The 21138-nt window shown below is 47.2% G+C and overlaps 1 protein-coding gene across 1 annotated transcript in view; it reads right to left on the bottom strand.

Annotated features, from left to right (window-relative positions):
* Positions 1 to 21138, bottom strand: part of KPNB1 (karyopherin subunit beta 1) — a 104147-nt gene that overhangs the window by 33515 nt on the left and 49494 nt on the right. The window contains exons 15-18 of the mRNA XM_069237502.1: positions 12916 to 13060; positions 12064 to 12146; positions 11518 to 11625; positions 11266 to 11409 (exon numbers count right to left, since the gene is read on the bottom strand). Coding sequence (XP_069093603.1) covers positions 11266 to 11409; positions 11518 to 11625; positions 12064 to 12146; positions 12916 to 13060 — 480 coding nt within the window. The remainder of the gene's footprint in view (positions 1 to 11265; positions 11410 to 11517; positions 11626 to 12063; positions 12147 to 12915; positions 13061 to 21138) is intronic.

Here is a 21138-nt window from a genome sequence, read left to right as displayed (position 1 = left end):
GGCTTTAGAGAGACAGCTCCTAGCCATAGAAAGGGAAAGACAAGAGATGGGTTTTGGTCCCATCCATGGTGGCAGCAACATAAATAGAGTCAGAGATTCTCCTGACATGTTGAAAATCCCAAAAGGGATTGTAACTAAATATGAAGATGGTGTTGACATCACCAAATGGTTCACAGCTTCTGAGAGGGCTTGTGCAACCAGAAAAGTAAACAGATCTCACTGGGGTGCTCTCCTTTGGGAAATGTTCACTGGAAAGTGTAGGGATAGACTCCTCACACTCTCTGGGAAAGATGCAGAATCTTATGACCTCATGAAGGGTACCCTGATTGAGGGCTTTGGATTCTCCACTGAGGAGTATAGAATCAGATTCAGGGGGGCTCAAAAAACCTTGAGCCAGACCTGTGTTGATTTTGTGGACTACTCAGTGAAAACACTGGATGGTTGGATTCAAGGCAGTGGTGTAAATGATTATGATGGGCTGTACAATTTATTTGTGAAAGAACACCTATTAAGTAATTGTTCAAATGATAAACTGCATCAGCATCTGGTAGACCTAGGACCAATTTCTCCTCAAGAATTGAGAAAGAAGGCGGACCATTGGGTCAAGACTAGGGTGACCAAGACTTCCACAGGGGGTAACCAAAAGAAAGGGGTCACAAAGCCTCCCCAGGGGAAGAGTGTGGAGACATCCAAAAACAAAAATAGTAAAGAGTCTTCTACGGGCCCCCAAAAACCTGCACAGGAGGGTGGGCCCAGAGCCTCTTCACAAAACAATTTTGGGTACAAGGGTAAAAACTTTGATCCCAAAAGTACCACTTCTAACTCCACTCCAGCTAACCCTGGAATGGCCAGTCTCCAAGTGGGATCAACAGTGTGCCCAGAGCAAATCAGGTGTCACACTGAAGCTACATTAGTCTGAGGGTGGGGTGGATTTAGCCACACTGGCTGCCTGGCCTCCTAACATGCAAAAATACAGGCAGCAGCTTTTAATTAATGGGACAAGTGTAGAAGGCCTGAGGGATACAGGTGCCAGTGTCACCATGGTGACAGAGAAACTGGTTTCCCCTGGTCAATACCTGGCCGGACAAACTTATCCAGTCACCAACGCTGACAATCAGACTAAAGTACATCCCATGGCTATGGTAACTTTAGAGTGGGGAGGGGTCAATGGCCTGAAACAGGTGGTGGTCTCCTCAAATATCCCGGTAGACTGTTTGCTTGGAAATGACCTGGAGTCCTCAGCATGGGCTGAGGTAGAACTGAAAACCCATGCAGCCATGCTGGGTATCACTGAACTGGTGTGTGTCAAGACAAGGGCACAAAACAAGGCTCAGGGTGAAAAAGTAAAGTTGGAGCCTGGAAAAAGGGCCCAGCCTACCAAGAGAAAAGGAAAGCCAACTGGGAAACCAGCTGCAACACAACAACAAAAAGAGAACCTCTCTTCCCAGGAAGAAGTTCTGCCCTCTGAGGGAACTGAGCCTATGGAGTTAGAACCGGATCAGGTTGAGCTCTTAGGCCCAGGGGGACCCTCAAGGGAGCAGTTGTGTAAGGGGCAAGAAACCTGTCCCTCTCTTGAAGGCCTTAGGCAGCAAGCTGCTGAAGAGTCCAATGGCAAGAAAACTGGAACACAGTCTATTGGGAAGATGGACTCCTTTACACTGAGGCAAGAGATCCCAAACCTGGTGCCACTAGGAGAGTGGTAGTGCCTCAGGAGTTTAAGGAGTTCATACTGACCGTAGCCCATGATATTCCTCTTGCTGGGTATTTGGGACAAACCAAGACGTGGGAGAGACTAGTCAACCACTTCTACTGGCCCAACATGTCCCAGAAAGTCAAGGAGTTGTGTGTCTCCTGTACCACCTATCAAGCCAGTGGTAAGACAGGTGGACACCCAAAGGCCCCCCTCATTCCACTTCCAGTGGTGGGGGTCCCCTTTGAAAGAGTGGGTGTGGACATAGTGGGTCCACTTGAACCTCCCACAGCCTCAGGGAACATGTACATACTAGTAGTAGTGGATCATGCTACTAGATACCCTGAAGCTATTCCCTTTAGGTCGACTACTGCCCCTGCAGTAGCCAAGGCCCTCATTGGTATTTTTACCAGAGTGGGTTTTCCTAAGGAGGTGGTGTCTGACAGAGCTACCAACTTCATGTCAGCATACCTGAAACACATGTGGAATGAGTGTGGAGTGACTTATAAATTCACTACACCATACCATCCACAAACTAATGGCCTTGTTGAGAGATTCAACAAGACATTAAAAGGCATGATCATGGGGCTCCCTGAAAAACTCAAAAGGAGATGGGATGTCCTCTTGCCATGTCTGCTTTTCGCTTACAGAGGTGCCTCAGAAGGGAGTAGGGTTCTCACCCTTTGAACTTCTGTTTGGCCACCCTGTAAGGGGACCACTAGCTCTTGTGAAAGATGGCTGGGAGAGACCTCTTCATGAGCCTAAACAAGACATAGTGGACTATGTACTTGGCCTACATTCAAGGATGGCAGAGTACATGGAAAAGGCAAGTAAGAACCTTGAGGCCAGCCAACAGCTCCAGAGGTTTTGGTATGACCAAAAGGCTGCAATGGTTGAATTCCAACCAGGGCAGAAAGTCTGGGTTCTGGAGCCTGTGGCTCCCAGGGCACTTCAGGACAAATGGAGTGGCCCTTACCCAGTGCTAGAAAAGAAGTCAGGTCACCTGCCTGGTGGACCAAGGCACTAGCAGGAGCCCCAAGAGGGTGATCCATGTGAACCACCTTAAGCTCTTCCATGACAGGGCTGATGTGAATCTGTTGATGGCAACAGATGAGGACCAGGAAGCTGAGAGTGAACCTCTCCCTGATCTCCTCTCCACAAACCCTAAAGATGGCTCAGTTGATGGAGTGATCTACTCAGACACCCTCTCTGGCCAACAGCAATCTGATTGTAGGAAGGTCCTGCAAAAGTTTGAGCTCTTTTTCCTAACCCCTGGTCAGACACACCTGTGTACCCATGATGTGGACACAGGAGACAGTATGCCTGTCAAAAACAAAATATTCAGACAGTCTGACCAAGTTAAGGAAAGCATCAAGGTGGAAGTCCACAAGATGCTGGAATTGGGAGTCATTGAGAATTCCGACAGCCCCTGCGCTAGCCCAGTGGTCTTAGTCCCCAAACCTCACACCAAAGATGGAAAGAGATGAGGTTGTGTGTGGACTACAGAGGACTTAATTCTGTCACCAAGACAGATGCCCATCCCATTCCAAGGGCTGATGAACTGATTGATAAATTAGGTGCTGCCAAATTCTTAAGTACCTTTGACTTAACAGCAGGGTACTGGCAAATCAAAATGGCACCAGGAGCAAAAGAAAAGACAGCATTCTCCACACCTGATGGGCATTATCAGTTTACTGTTATGCCCCTTGGTTTAAAGAATGCCCCTGCCACCTTCCAAAGGTTGGTTAATCAAGTCCTTGCTGGCTTGGAGTCTTTTAGTGCAGCTTATCTTGACTATATTGCTGTCTTTAGCTCCAGCTGGCAGGATCACCTGGTCCACCTGAAGAAGGTTTTGAAGGCTCTGCAATCAGCAGGCCTCTCTATCAAGGCATCCAAATGCCAGATAGGGCAGGGAACTGTGGTTTACTTGGGACACCTCCAGCCTAAGATCCAGACTATTCTGGACTGGGCAGCTCCAAAAACCCAGACTCAAGTCAGGGTATTCCTTGGCTTGACTGGGTATTACAGGAGGTTTGTGAAGGGTTATGGATCCATAGTGACAGCCCTCACAGAACTTACCTCCGAGAAAATGCCCAAGAAGGTAAACTGGACTGTAGAATGCCAACAGGCCTTTGACACCCTGAAACAAGCAATGTGCACAGAACAAGTTCTAAAAGCTCCAGATTACTCCAAGCAGTTCATTGTGCAGACAGATGCCTCTGAACATGGGATAGGGGCAGTTTTGTCCCAAACAAATGATGATGGCCTTGACCAGCCTGTTGCTTTCATTAGCAGGAGGTTACTCCCCAGGGAGCAGCGTTGGAGTGCCATTGAGAGGGAGGCCTTTGCTGTGGTTTGGTCCCTGAAGAAGCTGAGACCATACCTCTTTGGTACTCACTTTGTAGTTCAAACTGACCACAGACCTCTCAGATGGCTGATGCAAATGAAAGGTGAAAATCCAAAACTGTTGAGGTGGTCCAGCTCCCTACAGGGGGAGTAAGTGTTTGTTAGTTTTTGCAGGTAAGTAAACCACCTACGGGGTTCAAGTTTGGGTCCAAGGTAGCCCACCGTTGGGGGTTCAGAGCAACCCCAAAGTTACCACACCAGCAGCTCAGGGCCGGTCAGGTGCAGAGGTCAAAGTGGTGCCCAAAACGCATAGGCTTCAATGGAGAAGGGGGTGCCCCGGTTCCAGTCGGCCAGCAGGTAAGTACCCGCGTCTTCGGAGGGCAGACCAGGGGGGTTTTGTAGGGCATCGGGGGGGAGGGGAGGGGGAAACACAAGTCCACACAGAAAGTACACCCTCAGCAGCACGGGGCGGCCGGGTGCAGTGTGTAAACATGCGTCGGGTTTGTAATTGAAATCAATGGGAGACCAAGGGGTCTCTTCAGCGATGCAGGCAAGGGGGGGGGGGGGGGGGGGGGGTCCTCAGGGTAGCCACCACCTGGGCAAGGGAGAGGGCCTGCTGGGGGTCACTCCTGCACTGGAGTTCCGAGCCTTCAGGTCCTGGGGGCTGCGGGTGCAGGGTCTTTACCAGGCATCGGGATCTGGGAAGCAGGCAGTCGCGGTCAGGGGGAGTCTCGGGATTCCCTCTGCATGCGTCACTGTGAGGGCTCAGGGGGGGCCACTCTGGCTACTCACGGTTTCGCAGTCGCCAGGGAGTCCTCCCTCCCTGAAGTGATTGTTCTCCACAAGTCGAGCCGGGGGCGTTGGGTGCAGAGTAGCAAGTCTCACGCTTCCGGCGGGAAACGCAAGTTGTTTTAAAGTTGGTCCTTTGTTACAAAGTTGCAGTCTTGGGTGAACAGAGCCGCTGTCCTCTGGAGTTCTTGGTCCTTCTAGAGCAGGGCAGTCCTCTGAGGATTCAGAGGTCGCTGGTCCCTGGGGAAAGCGTCGCTGGAGCAGTGTCTTTAGAAGGGGGGAGACAGGCTGGTAGAGCTGGGGCCAAAGCAGTTGGTGTCCGTCTTCTCTGCAGGGTTTTTCAGCTTAGCAGTCCTCTTCTTCTTAGGTTGCAGGAATCTGAGTTCCTAGGTTCTGGGGAACCCTTAAATACTAAATTTAAGGGCGTGTTTAGGTCTGGGGGATTAGTAGCCAATGGCTACTAGCCCCAAGGGTGGGTATACCCTCTTTGTGCCTCCTCCCAAGGGGAGGGGGTCACATTCCTATCCCTATTGGGGGAATCCTCCATCTGCAAGATGGAGGATTTCTAAAAGTCAGAGTCACCTCAGCTCAGGTTGCCTTAAAATATTTTCTTAAAGATGACTGCCTTCTCCCCCATGGTCTCCAAATCCAAATTAATGGTTCAAATAACGGGTGGATGATGTGTCCAGCAAACAATTACGATGCTTTATGATTGTTGGTAGAAATCATCCTAAGTAACCACTCTCCACAGTCCATGGGAAGGACAGTAAATCCAGAAGAAGCATAAGTTATTGAAATCCATAAATTAAGAGTCATTGTTTGGTGGCAAAGGACCCTCTTGATTGGAGGACCCTGATCTAACATTTCAAATAGAATACCTTTTTTAATATTCCGGCAGATGGCACTGTTGTATTAGTTTAAGGATGATAAAGTCCGATGGGATGGACTGCTGTCTGCCCCATATAAGGGCTTTAAGCATAATATGGATAATGCAGCTATTTAGTGTTCTAGCTTATCTACCATTAAACAAGGAAGGTTGATCAGGCAACCACAAAAAAGCAGAAATAGCAGACTGATAACCTTTGAGAGTGCCCATTGCAGACCCCTGCTAGGTCAGAGAAAGGATAAACAATAGGACCTCAGAAAGAGGAGCAGAAAGTGGAGTCAGACTTGTCAGTGCACTATGCCACAAACATGGCATGCCACGACAGGCGTATGCCTTTTTGGGGGAGGGACACCTGGCTGCCAAGAGTATGTTACAGACTTCAGGCAGCAGGTCAAAATCTGTCAACTGTCACCGCTCAATCTCCACGCAAGAAGGCAGAGACTGGACAGATTCAGGTGGAGAACCCTCCCCTGTAACAGAAGATCCTCCGAATGGGCAGTCTGACCAAAGGATCGATGGCCATGATCAGCAGCTTGGAATACCAAGCTCTTCATGCCCAGTCTAAAGCCACATGGATTACTTCTGCCCAGAGTTCTTAAAAACCGGGCCTAAGTGGTATGGGTGGAAGGTCGTACAGGAAGCCTGAGTTCCACCCATGACGAAAAGCATTGCTGAGCGATTGCTGCCTTGGAAACTCCAACACACAATATTAATGACATTGAGCATTCTCAGCAGGGGCAAATCAATCTAACCAAGGCTCACCCCACAACTGAAAAAGATGTTCTGCCACATCCGGATGGAGATGGCATTTGTGATCCAGTAGACATTTTTCGGTTGAGTCTGCTCTGGCAGTCAGAGTCAGCCAGATGTTGAACCACCAGGAAAATACCCTGATGTTCTAGCCACATCCAGAGGCGCAGAGCCCCCTGACAAAGGGTCCACAACTTCACCCTGCCCTACTTGTTGCAGTACCACCTGACTGTGGTGTGGTCCATGAACACCTGCACTACCTTCCCCTTGACAGATGGAAGTGCTTTCAATGCTAGCCGGATCACGCGGAACTCCAACAGGTTGATGTGGAGTCTGAATTACAACACTGACCAGACTCCAAGCGCCACCTCTCCCAGATGGCCCCATCCCCACAGTGACATCTGTCACTATCATATCTAGTTGGGAATGTGAGAGTGGTCTGCCTGACACAATTGCAATTAGTTAACCACCATTGCAGATCTTGTGCAGTTCCCTCTAAGATCTGGGCCATGTTGACGAGATTTCCCCTGATGCTGCGCCCACTGGAAATTCAGGTGCCACTGCAGAGCCTGCATACGCGATCTAGCACGAGTCACCAGCAGGAGGCCATAAGGGGGGGCAGCAGCCTCAGTCATGCTCACTGAAATCCAGGACAGAGGTTAAAACATTGGTGTCATAACCTGAATATCCAGCCACTCAGGAGGAAAAGCCCCAAACTGCACTGTGTCCATTTAAGCTCCGATGAAAGGGAGCGTCAGAGTGGGACTTTGCACATTTATAGATAACGGCAGCGAATGCAGGAGGTCCGCCATGGTCTGGAGGTAGGAGTCAACAGCGGGGGCAAGCCCACCTTCAACAGCCAATCGTCAAGATAAGGGGAAGACAAACCCATGATCCACACAGATGAGCTGCAACCACCACCATCAACTTGGTGAACACCAGAGGCGTGCTGGTAAGGCCGAAAAGGGAGCACAGTGAACTGGAAGTGCTTGTGGCCTACTGTGAACTGCAAGTAATGTCTGGGCAGGCAGGCAGGGAATATGGAAATAAGCAATATGCAAGTCTACTGCTACCATCCAATTTCCTGGGTATCGGGCAGAAAGAACACGAGCCAGAGTGAGCTTTTTGGACTTCTTGAGGAAGAGACTGAGGGTCCTAACATCTAGAATAGGCTTGAGGCCTATCCTTTTTGGGTACCAGAAAGTAGCTGGAATAGCAACCACAGCCTATTTCTGGCATAAGAACCTTTTCTATGGTTCCCTATGCCAAGAGAGCCATAACATCCTGAGAAGTGCCAAGTGATCCTCCATCTGACCGTAAGATGGTGGCATGGATGGCTGGACTAGTCTCGAAGGGGAGAGATTAGTCCCTTTGGACTATCTGCAAAATCCACCTGTCTGACGTGATGGATAGCCAGCGGAGCAGGTGATGGCGGATCCTGCCTCCGACTGGTCCCTGGTGGGGAAAGAGTAGGACTAGGAAGGTTTGGAGGCCACTGCTAGGGGGCAGTGGACTTAACAGACCGCTTGCCCCCTGATCCACAAGGGCAGTGGATCCCACATCCTGGCCACATATGCTGGGCAGCATGCGTGGCACTGACTGGAGATGAATGGATGTGGGTGTGCCCATTCTGTAGCCAAAAAAATGGGTGAAAAGCAGACTCAGGGGACGAGGGGCCACCGTGAGGCCCAAGGACCTGGCCGTAGCATGAGAATCCATGAAGCGTTTGAGGACAAAGTCTGCTTTTTCTACGAAGAGACAGTTGCCACCAAAGGGCTTGTCCCCTGAAAAAGGCGGCGTGGTGCTTTAGGGCCACTGTCGATGAAATCACTCTTTCCAGTAGGTCGGCTGTGTTTAGTCCACATCAGATCACGAACTTTGCAGAGTCTCTCCCATCAGCAACTGCTTGGGAAAGTACAGGCTGGGCCTCCTCTGGGACCTAAGGCAGCACTTGGGCAACCACATCAAACAGCATATAGGAATACCTGCCCAAAAGGCATGCAGTGTTCACTGACCGCAATGCCAGGCTGGTGGAAGAAAACATCTTCCCAAGTGTGTCCAGCCTCTAATTCCCTTTCTAGGGGTGTGGATGGGAACACAGCATAGGAGATCGAGGCTTGGATAACAAAGCTCTCAGGGGTGGGGTGGGGTGTTGCGTAAGGAAACTAGGGTCACCTGGAGCAGGGCGATGGCTATGGGCAGTTGTCCTGTTCACAGGAGTCCCTGTGCTGGGTTTTGACTGGGTACCCAGTAGGACATCCGTAAGGGCTTCAACGAAGGGGAGCAGGGGTTCGGAGAATAAAGCACCTCTGTAAGGTGGGTTACTTCTGGCTGCCACTAAAGGCAACTCAAGGTCCAGGATCTCAGCTGCTCTTTTCACCACCACAGAATAGGACGTTCCCTCCTCTGTAGGGACAGTAGGGGGAGAAAGCATACAGTATCTGGGGAGGTATTCAGACCACTAGTTTCAACTAAGTCTGTACACCAGTCCATAGATTCATGGAGCTGGCATTCCAAAGGATCCAGCTACCTCTCCCATTCCTGACCGTAACCTGGCCCATAGAAATAAGGCTCAGGGTCCGACATGGGGGGAAAATCTGCATTGCAAGATGCCCATCTAGCTCTGTCGGAAACCGCAATGAAGATGGGGGGACAGCACCGTCCGAGGGCACTGGCAGTGTCTGCGTCAGGAGCGGCATTGGGGAAAGTAGAGTTAGTACGACCGACAGGTCTGGATCCAAGCATGGATCTCTGGGTGCCCCTCTGAGCCAAGACTGAAGCGAAACCTGAAGGGGCGAGCCAGAAGTGTCAGACTGCACAGAAATGAGGTGCATTGCCTCATAGAACTCTAATTTGGGTAGGGGTTACTCCAGCTTCCAGAAACTCAGGGAGGCGTAGAGTCAGGTCAGACACAAGCTCTGCAGAGGGAGGCCTAGAGCGACTATGCTCCCACTCCTTTGTCGGCTAACAGATGAAGTGAAGTTGAACTGTTTGCCTTCTTATGCATTAACTTACCTGATCGTCCAGAGGACTTTGAGTGGGACTACCACAAATGTGGACTCTGCGACCGATCCAGAGACCTTCCTCTCGACCAAGACTTGCGGAGTTGAGCGTTGGGCTGCCATTAGTTTCAGGGAGCTCGCACTCCAAGCCTTCGGATGCATGGCCCAACACAAAACACAACTTCAGGTCTTGGTTGTGCTCCAGGCACCAAAGGCGCCAGATGACAGGACCCACAGGGCTTGAAACCAGTCATCTTCCAAGACATCCCTTCATGCACAAGGAGTTAAACAACAACAACAAAAAAACAACAAAAAAAAACAACCTGACAAAAAGTCAAAGAAGACTAGTCAAAAAATTACTGAGGGGTTGCTCTTTCTTCAGATCAGCGCTGGCTTGTAAAGAAAAGAACTGACGTCAGCACACCGGGGTGGTGCCAATATCAGACCTGCGACGGACGCAGGGCCAACCAATGCTACCCAAAGGCACATAGGAGTACCGCTTGAAGAAAATCTTCTGATCCAGACTGACGTCTGGGGAAAATCTTAAGGTAAAGAATCAGTAACAAGATGCTCCATTAGATATAAAATATCTGCTTTTTATCGTCTGCTTCTCTTGTGCCCCTTTGTGCTGCACCAACAGCATGATGTGTATCTACGGGCAATGACACAGCAGGTCTTTATAAAAGTTGAACTTGCATCCTTACATGCAAGTTCTGTTACGGTGGTGGTGGTTGGTCGGAGAGCCATGGTCTACCTATATCCAGTCAAGATCAGATAACTACGCCAGTTGAAATCCTCTCCCTCCCTCACCAATTTGATCTGGTTTTAAGTCCACTTTAAACAGTGGACTTCAAATCATCTTTAAGGTCTGCTCGTGTGTAGACCTTGATCCTCTTTTTGGGACTATCATTCAGCTCATTGAAAACTGGTTTCAATTTTTATGGCACAGAAAATAATGTGTCCTTAAGACAGTTGGTGTCAAATTTTGTTGATTTAAAACTGGCCTTCTGAGGGTTGTCTTACCTGTGCAATAGGAGAGGGGTGGGTATTAAAGGGAGTCATAGTTTAACATACTGCAGAGCAGTAATTTGGAATCCTTAAAACATGGATTGGATCCAATTATCTGTGCTCGCATTATTAACAGTACACAATATGCAGTCTCTGCTACTTTCATGCTCCAATTTCTTAGAACACACAGTAGGAGACAAACTCATGTAGATCTAGTGTAGTGCGCTCCACGTCTTCTTTCAATGTCTAATACGTTTCTTTCAGTGAAAGGCTTTGCATCACACTTAAACCCATGATTGGGCAAGCAAGTGTTAAGGGCATGGAGATGTCTTCAAAGATGGGTTAGTGTTACAGTAATGACAGAATGTAGACCTGCATAGAAACGTTGCAAGTGAGTAGGTGAAAAGCAGTATTCTTCTCCCACCCCAACCTAGTAGCAGTTGGCATTCAACCTGTTCAACATCACAAATGAATGACAAAACAAAAATAGTGTACATCAAAGTTCAAATTAAATCTATGCTATCCAAGCCTCCATTGCCCCAAAATTCCTCCAACTCCACAGTGCTCGCGGTATTTCCCAGTGCATAAATTAGGAGTCCTTAAAAATTTGCCCACTGAGCCCGAATCACACTTGACTGTTCCAAGCAACATTAATATTGGTTCTAGATAACTCAAATAGAGATCCCTGCAGCCTACAGTTCCAAGATGCTAAAAGGGAGAGGATGGGTTACCGAATCTTCTCCAGCAAAATGAGCAATGGATAAAGAATTTATGTAAGCAAATTTTTCATTTACCTTATCAACCTGGGCTTGGGATGCTTGCTGCAGTGTGTTCAATACAACTTCAAGATATTTCTTAAACTCTCCTCCAATAGCGAGGGCAATATCGCCAAACACGGAGAGAATCTGAGGTTTTACCGACCGATGAACGTTCTCATTCTGTTAATGAAAGTTTGATTTCTTTGAATCCAGCAGCAACAAGCTTGCACAGGACTTACTCTTAACACAAACAGTGCAGCTAGAAAACCATTCCCTTAAGATAATTACCCCAAGATTCTCCAGCAGCAGTTGCATGACCTCATCACAGAAGGGCAAAATGTTGGTTTGTAGGGCTCGACACAAGTCTCCAACAAGGCCCACAGCAGCCAGACACACCTGCAATGAAGGTATGACTTGTTATGCAAAACCACTGTTTGCTTCCTACACAAACAACCGTGACCTGTTTAGACATAAGCAGTTTTTAATAATTACAACAAATGCATGAATAGGCCCACTCTGTACTAGGGCAAGTACCAACGATAGGTTAGGTACAGCCAATGGGAAGCCTGTTAAACCTGGGGGGGGGGGGGGGGGGGGGGAATCACGTTGTACTGGGGTGGGAGCATCACGTTGTACTGGGGTGGGAGCATCACGTTGTACTGGGGTGGGAGCATCACGTTGTACTGGGGTGGGAGCATCACGTTGTACTGGGGTGGGAGCAATCACATGGTCAAAAGCGGGGCACAGGTAATTCTCCCAAATTGGACACATTGGAACCATTTAAATATGCAGCACTGTTACGCAGTAGTGGATCACTGAAAAATGTTGCTATACCTGGTACTCTGCATAGTTCTTCAGTCCAATTCCCAAAAACGGTTTAAAGGCATCCATGTATTTGAGGAATTCACCACCCAACACTGCAACACAAGGGTAAATTAAAAGATATGTATCTTTCTGTGAAGAACACATTTTCAAGACCCAGAGTTGCTCACGAATGAACTTCATTTTGTGTGCGCTTTTTTGTTGTTGAAGGCTAAGCCGCTGTCTAAAGTGTTCACCATTTGCTGCAATGTAAAGACGACCCTGAAAAAATAATCTTCAAATCCTTGGAGAACGGAAACTGCTGCTGCTCCAATCTTCAAAACAGACCAATTTCTGCTGAACAAACATCCCATACAGTCCATGAACGAGTGCCAGCTCAGAGCTATGTCCAAAGATACACTGCTTTTCCACATCATTAATTTAATAGTGGCTGATTACTAGGAAGCTATTACCTCACCGCCCTCTATATTGGTCACAAGACATTACATCCTCCAGAGCTTGGCAATGCACTTGAGGCAGATTCCAGTATGTCAAAACATCAACAATAGTAACAATAGTAACCAGATCAATGCACAGGTTAACCATGCAAAAGTAGGTATTTTAAGTGTTTGCTCCCCAGACTTTACACAATTATGGGGTAAATGTGTCTGAACCGGTTGCACAACTGCACCAACAGCTGATTACCACCATAAGTAGTGTTCTAAAAAGGTGACAATGAACCAACGGTCTTGGAACCCAAAGGTTCAAACTATGTTAAACCCAGGGGCACGCCTAACAGAGTGCAAGATGTGGAGTAGTTTCCAGAACTAGTGGCACAGGTCTAGCATTGGTCCACCTTTATGAGCCACGCCTCCCATGACTAACCTTCCACTAAAGTGCTGACCGCCATCAAGGCATCCTCTTGCACACCACCTGAACCAGCAGTGCCCTGAAACATCCTGAGAAGAGAGGCCATCACCACATCAGATATCTGCAGGGCATCTTGATGTTGGACTTTCCTCAAGACATTCTGAAACAAAGGGAAAAATACAATACATTAACCAATTTTACATCTCATGTTTCTTGGTCAAGACTCAAGAAAGGAGCCTCAGAACTGTCACAATTCTGTCTGTGTTCCACTTTTTTACATTTTGGTGTTTGCAACAATAGGCTGCCTTCAAAGCAATTTCAGGGCCCACATAGGCATGGTAAATAACACTGCTAATTGCAGTGCTATAGAGTTACATGTTGTGCACATTTCTACCATCTAGTATGGGGTGCACAAGTTGCAAGAGGGAAAAACCAAGTATCAATGCTTAAAAAGGTTCTTACTTTAGCAATAAGGGAGAAACAGTTTCTATTTGGCATCATAAATTTCTGCAGTTGATTTACAAGACTCGAGCAGAATAAGCACATTTTCAGGACATTTCAGATATTCAAACTCTAGGACCTCAGTTGCCAAATCTCAAGCTTAATTTTTATTAACCTTGAAGAGTTTAAAATTCGGCTCTCAGGGTAACTGATGCAGGTGGACAGATAGCACAGAGAAAGAACCATGGCTGTCTTGCCCACCTCAGATTGATGACAGCAAGCATTATGAATGTTTGTCTCAACTTCTTCACTAAAGATAGAGATAATGTTGAAAAAGTATATACCAATATCATTGAACAGTTCATCTGTAGTGTGTTGCTAACAGACTAATGGTGTAAACCTGGAGGCAAAGCTTAGCCATTTGGTGTTTTCTACAGTGGAAACAGTTTGGGTACTCTGGCGTATTTCTGGATGCAATACACAAGTTACTGTTATTAACCAGTACTATCTTGTTGCCAAATATCAAGTAAAACACTCACAAGTGCTAAGACTGCAACATGAATTTTCTGCTGCAACAAGATACCCTTAACACATAACTTGTTACAGTACTTAAGACATCTGCCTCAAGATACCCAAGCGAGTGTCAAGCATGTGGCAATAGTCACCTGTGATTTAGAGCAGACAAATCATTTGCCCAAAACATATTGAAGTTGCTCCACTGTAGGAAGCTGGCCTGGTGTATGGTGGGTACCTATGGTACTTATTCCAGGTATCTCCTCTTAGTGAAGTGTAGGCAGTGTCTAGAAGCCAGGCTCTCTAGATATGGATGAGCAGCCAAGGTTTATCTAGAAGACATGCAAAGTTCATGTAGTCACACAGCACTTACACACATTAACCGGTTCTGTGCCTTGGACGAGATGATCTCGTCCAAGGCTACAGTTCCCCTGTGCCTTGGACGAGATCATCTCGTCCATGGCACAGGGGAACTTGGGGGCACGCTAGCGCGCCCCCCGTTCACCCCCCTCAAGTCGGGATGGAAGGGGAAGACCTTCCCCTTCCACCCCCGACCCCCCCCTGTGACGTCAGCGCGCGAGCGTGCACTGATTTGTCACAGGGGCCTCCCTAGTCGCGCTGGAAGCTCTGCTTCCAGCGCGATTTGCATTTCTTTTTCAATCACTTGGGAGGCCCGGAGGGGCTTCAAAGGGAAGGAAAAGTATTTCCTTCCCTTTGAAGTCCCTCCGAGGGTTTCAAAAGCCGGATTGCTTGCAATCCGGCTTTTGAAACCCCACTAGACACCAGGGATTTTTTTTATTTTATTGTTATTGACAAAAGGGAGCGACCCCTTGGGCAAGGGTCGCTCCCAGGGGGGGCATATTTTCGGGAAGGCCTTTTCTGCCCCCCCTGGGGGCAGAAACCTCTAGGCACCAGGGACCATTTTTTTTTTTTTGGGGTGGGGAGCGACCCCTTAGGCAAGGGTCGCTTCCCTTGGTGGAAAATTATATTTTGGCCATTTCTGCCCCCCTTGGGGGCAGATTGGCCTATTTTGATGAGGCCAATCTGCCCCCAAGGGGGGTAGAAACCACTAGACACCAGGGAGTTTTTTCTTTGCGTGAATTTCACGCAAAGGGAGTGACCCCTTAGGCAAGGGTCGCTCCCTGGGGGGGGGGAGCAAATTATTTCTGCTCCACCCCCCCCCCCCGGGGCCGGCTGAGCTAGAGGCCAAACTCCACAGGTAGGCACTTTGCAAAAAACACCTCTGTTTTCTGTGAAAAAATATGTTCTGTCCACGTTGTGTTTTGGGCCATTTCCTTTCGTGGGCGCTAGGCCTACCCACAGAAGTGAGGTACCATTTTTATCGAGAGACTTAGGGGAATGCTGGGTGGAAGGAAATTTGTGGCTCCTCTCAGATTCCAGAACTTTCTGCCACAGAAATGTGAGGAACATGTGTTTTTTTGGCCAAATTTTGAGGTTTGCAAAGGATTCTGGGTAACAGAACCTGGTCCGAGCCCCGCAAGTCACCCCTCCTTGGATTCCCCTAGGTCTCTAGTTTTCAGAAATGCACAGGTTTGGTAGGTTTCCCTAGGTGCCGGCTGAGCTAGAGGCCAAAATCTACTACAGGTAGGCACTTTGCAAAAAACACCTCTGTTTTCTCCCAAAATTTTTGATGTGTCCACGTTGCGCTTTGGGGTGTTTCCTGTCGCGGGCGCTAGGCCTACCCACACAAGTGAGGTATCATTTTTATCGGGAGACTTGGGGGAACGCTGGGTGGCAGGAAATTTGTGGCTCCTCTCAGATTCCAGAACTTTCTGCCACAGAAATGTGAGGAACATGTGTTTTTTTTAGCCAAATTTTGAGGTTTGCAAAGGATTCTGGGTAACAGAACTTGGTCCGAGCCCCGCAAGTCACCCCATCTTGGATTCCCCTAGGTCTCTAGTTTTCAGAAATGCACAGGTTTGGTAGGTTTCCCTAGGTGCCGGCTGAGCTAGAGGCCAAAATCTACAGGTAGGCACTTCGCAAAAAACACCTCTGCTTTCTTTCAAAAAAATGGGATGTGTCCACGTTGCGTTTTGGGGCGTTTCCTGTCGCGGGCGCTAGGCCAACCCACACAAGTGAGGTATCATTTTTATCGGGAGACTTGGGGGAACATAGATTATCAAAACAAGTGCTATTGCCCCTTGTCTTTCTCTACATTTTTTCCTTCCAAATATAGGAGAGTGTGTAAAAGACATCTATTTGAGAAATTCCCTATAATTCACATGCTAGTATGGTCACCCCGGAATTCAGAGATGTGCAAATAACCACTGCTCCTCAGCACCTTATCTTGTGCCCTTTTTGGAAATGCAAAGGTTTTCTTGATAGCAATTTTTTACTCTTTATATTTCAGCAAATGAATTGCTGTATACCCGGTATAGAATGAAAACGCACTGCAGGGTGCAGCTCATTTATTGGCTCTGGGTTCCTCGGGTTCTTGATGAACCTACAAGCCCTATATATCCCCGCAACCAGAGGAGTCCAGCAGACGTAACAGTATATTGCTTTCCATAATCTGACATTGCAGGGAAAAGTTAGAGTAAAACGTAGAGAAAAATTGATGTTTTTTTCACCTCAATTTCAATATTTTGCTTTTTCAGCTGTTATTTTCTGTAGGAAACCCTTGTAGGATCTACACAAATGACCCCTTGCTGAATTCAGAATTTTGTCTACTTTTCAGAAATGGTTAGGTTTCTGGGATCCAGCATTGGTTTCATGCCCATTCCTGTCACTGACTGGAAGGAGGCTGAAAGCACAAAAAATTGCAAAAATGGGGTATGCCCCAGTAAAATGCCAAAATTGTGTTGAAAAAATGGGTTTTCTGATTCAAATCTGCTTGTTCCTGAAAGCTACTGAGTTTAGCACTGCAAACCCTTTGTTGATGCCATTTTCAGGGGGAAATCCACAAGCCTTCTTCTGCAGCCACTTTTTCCAATTTTTTTGAAAAAAAAACCGAACTTTTCACTGTATTTTGGCCAATTTCTTGGCCTCCTTCAAGGGAACCCACAAAGTCTGGGTACCTCTAGAATCCCTAGGATGTTGGAAAAAAAGGACGCACATTTGGCTTGGTTAGCTTATGTGGACAAAAAGTTATGAGGGCCTAAGCGCGAACTGCCCCAAATAGGCAAAAAAAAGGCCTGGCACAGGAGGGGGAAAAGGCCTGGCAGCAAAGGGGTTAAAGAAAACTCAGTTGTTCAAAAATAAAGGTATTTTATTTTTGGAAATCACAAAATATTAGAAAGGTAACCTACCCTTAGGAGGTAAGTAATAAACTAAATATATACACTAGTAATCCAAAAAAATAGAAAAGTAGTGCAAACAGCAATAACTAATATTAAATGGGGGGAGGGGGGGAGATATGCACAAACTATATACTAAAAGAGGAATGCAACTGAAACTCAACCTATTAAGCGTGACAAATGTGTGTTATGTACTGCTGATGGATGCAGCTCTTTAACAGAAGCCATCTAGATAAAGAATGGCATGAACTGCACTGCCGTGCAGATGTGCTGTGACCACCACTAGGCATTTGGTGAATATCCTCGAGGTGGTGAGCCCTCCTCCCCCGAAAAGCAATGCTTTCAATTGGTAGGGTTGCTCACAACTGAAGTAGAGATGATGCCCCAGATGGATGCGGATGTGAAAGGTGGAGCCTTTGAGCCAGAAGATTGTCATAGGATCACCTGTGCAGAGCAGCAGAATTACATCATACAGGCAAGTCATTTTTAAACACCGGAGGTGGAGGATAGGCTGCAGCAGCCAGTCTTCCTTGAGGATTAGAAGCATAAGGAGTAGACTCCTTGGGTGCAGAGGAACAGGTTCTAGATCAGCCTTGCAGAGTAAGGTTTGCATTTCTTGCAGTATTCTGATGTTCTTAACCAATTGCATGACTACAAGGTTGGAAGTTTGGGGGAATGCTGTGAAACAGTCACGAAGCAGTATCGCTGTTGGACAATTTACAGGAACTACTGTCAGAGGTTGTCTCCTCCCACTACGGAAGGAGGAACTGGATCCTACCCTACCACTATTGTGGGATCAGAGGGCGTGTTATAATAGGCAATTTATAGGCTGGAGGCAGAGGAGTCTTTGCTGTCTCAGCTCCTTTCCTGTACTCTTACCTCCAAAGCCACCTGTTCTAGTCTTTTGATATGGTCCTTATTGAAATGCCTGATTAAATTAGAAATGCTGAAGGGGTCCTGCACCATTAGCACACAAGGTAGTTTAGTAGTTTTTGGTAGTTGTGTCACTAAAATAGAGGCAACCCTCCAATAGGAGGTAACACTAGAAATCAGAAATAGGTATAGAAACCAACAGCAAACATTGCAAATAGCAATAGTGGCCCTAGTGAGAGCCAAAATCATAAAAATAAAATAAAGGACTGCAAACGCAGGATCCCCACCTAAGTGGAATGTGTAGAGAGGAAGTGGAGGAACTAGGGAACCCTAGAATGGGAGGAAGAGTCTCCGGGGGACCCTCAGCAAGGTAGAGTCCAAAGAAGAATAGGCAGCCCCCATAGGGGAGACACTGGAAGAAGAACCAGGAGTCAGAGGAGCCCACGCAGCACAACTGGAGAAGGGTCCCACGCAGCAGGAGAAGCACACAGAGGTCTGTGTGTCACAGGAAGGGGTGCTGGGGCTATACGACACCTGAAGATCCCTTGGAGGAGATGCAAACAAGCCTTGGTAGCTGCAAGGAACGCAGTGCACAGGGGTACTGTTCTGTGTGGGAAGGCAAGGGCTTACCTCCACCAAAGTTGGACAGCTGGCAGAGAGGACTACCCCGGACTACTACGCGTGATGCAGGATCCTCATCCCAAGCTGTGTGAGGAGATCCATGCAGCCAGTCATTGCAGTTGTGCCTGCGGATGCAGGGGAGTGACTCCTTCCCTCCAAGGGAGATTTCTTCTTCCTTCTCATACAGGCTGAAGACTTGGCACCCTCAGAGGATGCACAGCTGTGGAAACAGTGTTGCAGAAGCTGGAAGGAGCAGTGGAAACCGTGTTGCAAGCAGTCTTCGTCGTGGATGTAGATTGTCGGTTTCTGGTGGGTCCAGTCGCGGTTCAAGTGGCTAGAAGTCAAAGTAGAGGTTGCAGAAAAGTCCTGCTAGAATCTTGCTAGCCGAATCTGAGGACCCACCCAAGAGGGAGACCCTAAGTAGCCCTGAAAGGGGGAATTGGTACCCTGGGTGATATATACTACCCTGGGTACCATATATTAGGGACTGACATGGGGGCACCAGTATGCCAAATGTGAGGTGCAAGTGGTTCAAGTAACCAAGTTTGAAGGGAGAGCATAATCACTGGGGTCCTGGTCACAACTGATTGTGAGGCCATCACCAAAGTGGACTCAGTTTGTATACTTCAAGCCAACTTTAATCTTGACATGTCAGTAAGTGTGTGCCAATTGCTACAGTAAAGGCGCAAGGCTGTGATGGATGACTAACTGGGCTATTTGGCGTTTGATGAAGAGTGGTTGTGTTCTACGGTCCAGATTTTTTTTAGTTTACAGAATGTGTGCAGTTACCCAGACAGCTTCTTAAAATGCTAGTTTTTTCTTCAGAGTTGCTGGATCTGCCTTTTGTTTGCGGGCGAGACAATCTTATCTGATTGAGAAGGGATGTAAATCTTCACCTGCTTGATATCAGGCTATGCTGGTAGCTTGATGATCATGGTTATGTTGCTTGGTGTCAGAACTGATCTTGTAATAGAATGAGGCACACAGGAACAGAAAAGGTGAAGTATGGCTCCAGCAGGATGAACCGTTGATGGTGCCAGAGGTACTGGTATCTTCAATATAATGGGTGCCTGGATGCAGGTTTCAATGCGGCCTCTGAAAACTGTTCATCTTCCTAAACTGAGCCCTAGCTAGGAGATGGGTTTGTGGACTCCAATTTAGTTGGCCTCCTAGGATACCGGGTGGACATTCTCCTTCTGAATAAGTTCCCTTGATGCTTTTAGAACCAAAGGCTGTGTGAGGTCCTGGCACTGCCATCTCCTAATGCACCCCAGAGGTGTTCCCTTCAATATCCACTTGGCTTTTTATTTTTGATGGCCTGACAGGCCAAACAGTTTAATTTCTCCTTATCTCTGGGCAAGCAAATTTGACAGGTGAATGATCTAACCACAGAAGCTCACAGCAGGAATGCACTACTGCACTTGAGGCAACACTGGAAGAGACACAGCTTCCATAACCTAATACCCCCTTACCATCATTTTCCTACAGCTAGGTACCAAGCAAAAAAAAAAACACAAAAAAAACACACACAAAAAAACACACACCTTAAAGGTGTGTAAGGAAAAGCCTTTCTTGTATGGTCACCCTGCAGGTTTTTGACTGATGCTGCTGGTTTTTAGACTGAACATGCACGGAGGTTTGCTAACCAGACCTCAGTGCCATGACCCTAAACTTTGTATAGCTATACCCAATTGACATACATAAACTTACCAGTAACTCCCTAGTATATTGTAACCAGGGCCTGACTCCAGTGGCTGCAGCACTGACTGTGCCACCATGTGTGTGACAAAGGTAAAAGTCGTCTTCCAATCTGCAAATGTAGACTGGAAGAGCAGTTTCAAACTGCTAGCCCACCTATTTAATAAAATGGCAAAGTCAAATGTTCCACTGAAACATGCCACCCCCATGGCAGGCCCTAAGGCAGGGTGCAGAATACTTTATTGGTAGAACACGTGGTTTACGTATTCCAATAGTAGAAATATGAAACTTTTTTTTTTTTTTTTTTTTTAAGTACTACTTTTTTTAAAGTAAATACTTGGTCACCCCGTTGACAAGTGCAGGGTTACATATTGACCCCTCAGCTGTGCGACCAAAGTTAAGGCTTAATTGGTTAGCAAGTTTGCCAATCTGTTGTGCCCTTAATTGGGGGGGGCGGGGGGGGAAAAGAGAGGGAAAGAGAGGGAAAGAGAGGGAAAGAGAGGGAAAGAGAGGGAAAGAGAGGGAAAGAGAAAGAAAGAGAAAGAAAGAGAAAGAAAGAGAAAGAAAGAGAAAGAAAGAGAAAGAAAGAGAAAGAAAGAGAAAGAAAGAGAAAGAGAAAGAAAAAGAAAGAGAAAGAAAGAGAAAGAAAGAGAAAGAAAAAGAAAGAGAAAGAAAGAGAAAGAAAGAGAAAGAAAGAGAAAGAAAGAGAAAGAGAAAGAAAGAGAAAGAAAGAGAAAGAAAAAGAAAGAAAAAGAAAGAGAAAGAAAGAGAAAGAAAGAGAAAGAAAGAGAAAGAAAGAGAAAGAAAGAGAAAGAAAGAGAAAGAGAAAGAAAGA

The sequence above is a fragment of the Pleurodeles waltl genome, chromosome 6 (genome assembly GCF_031143425.1).
Source record: "Pleurodeles waltl isolate 20211129_DDA chromosome 6, aPleWal1.hap1.20221129, whole genome shotgun sequence".
Lineage (NCBI taxonomy): Eukaryota > Metazoa > Chordata > Amphibia > Caudata > Salamandridae > Pleurodeles > Pleurodeles waltl.
The sequence above is the reverse complement of the archived record's forward strand: the minus strand, read 5'-3'. Positions and strand labels throughout refer to the sequence as shown.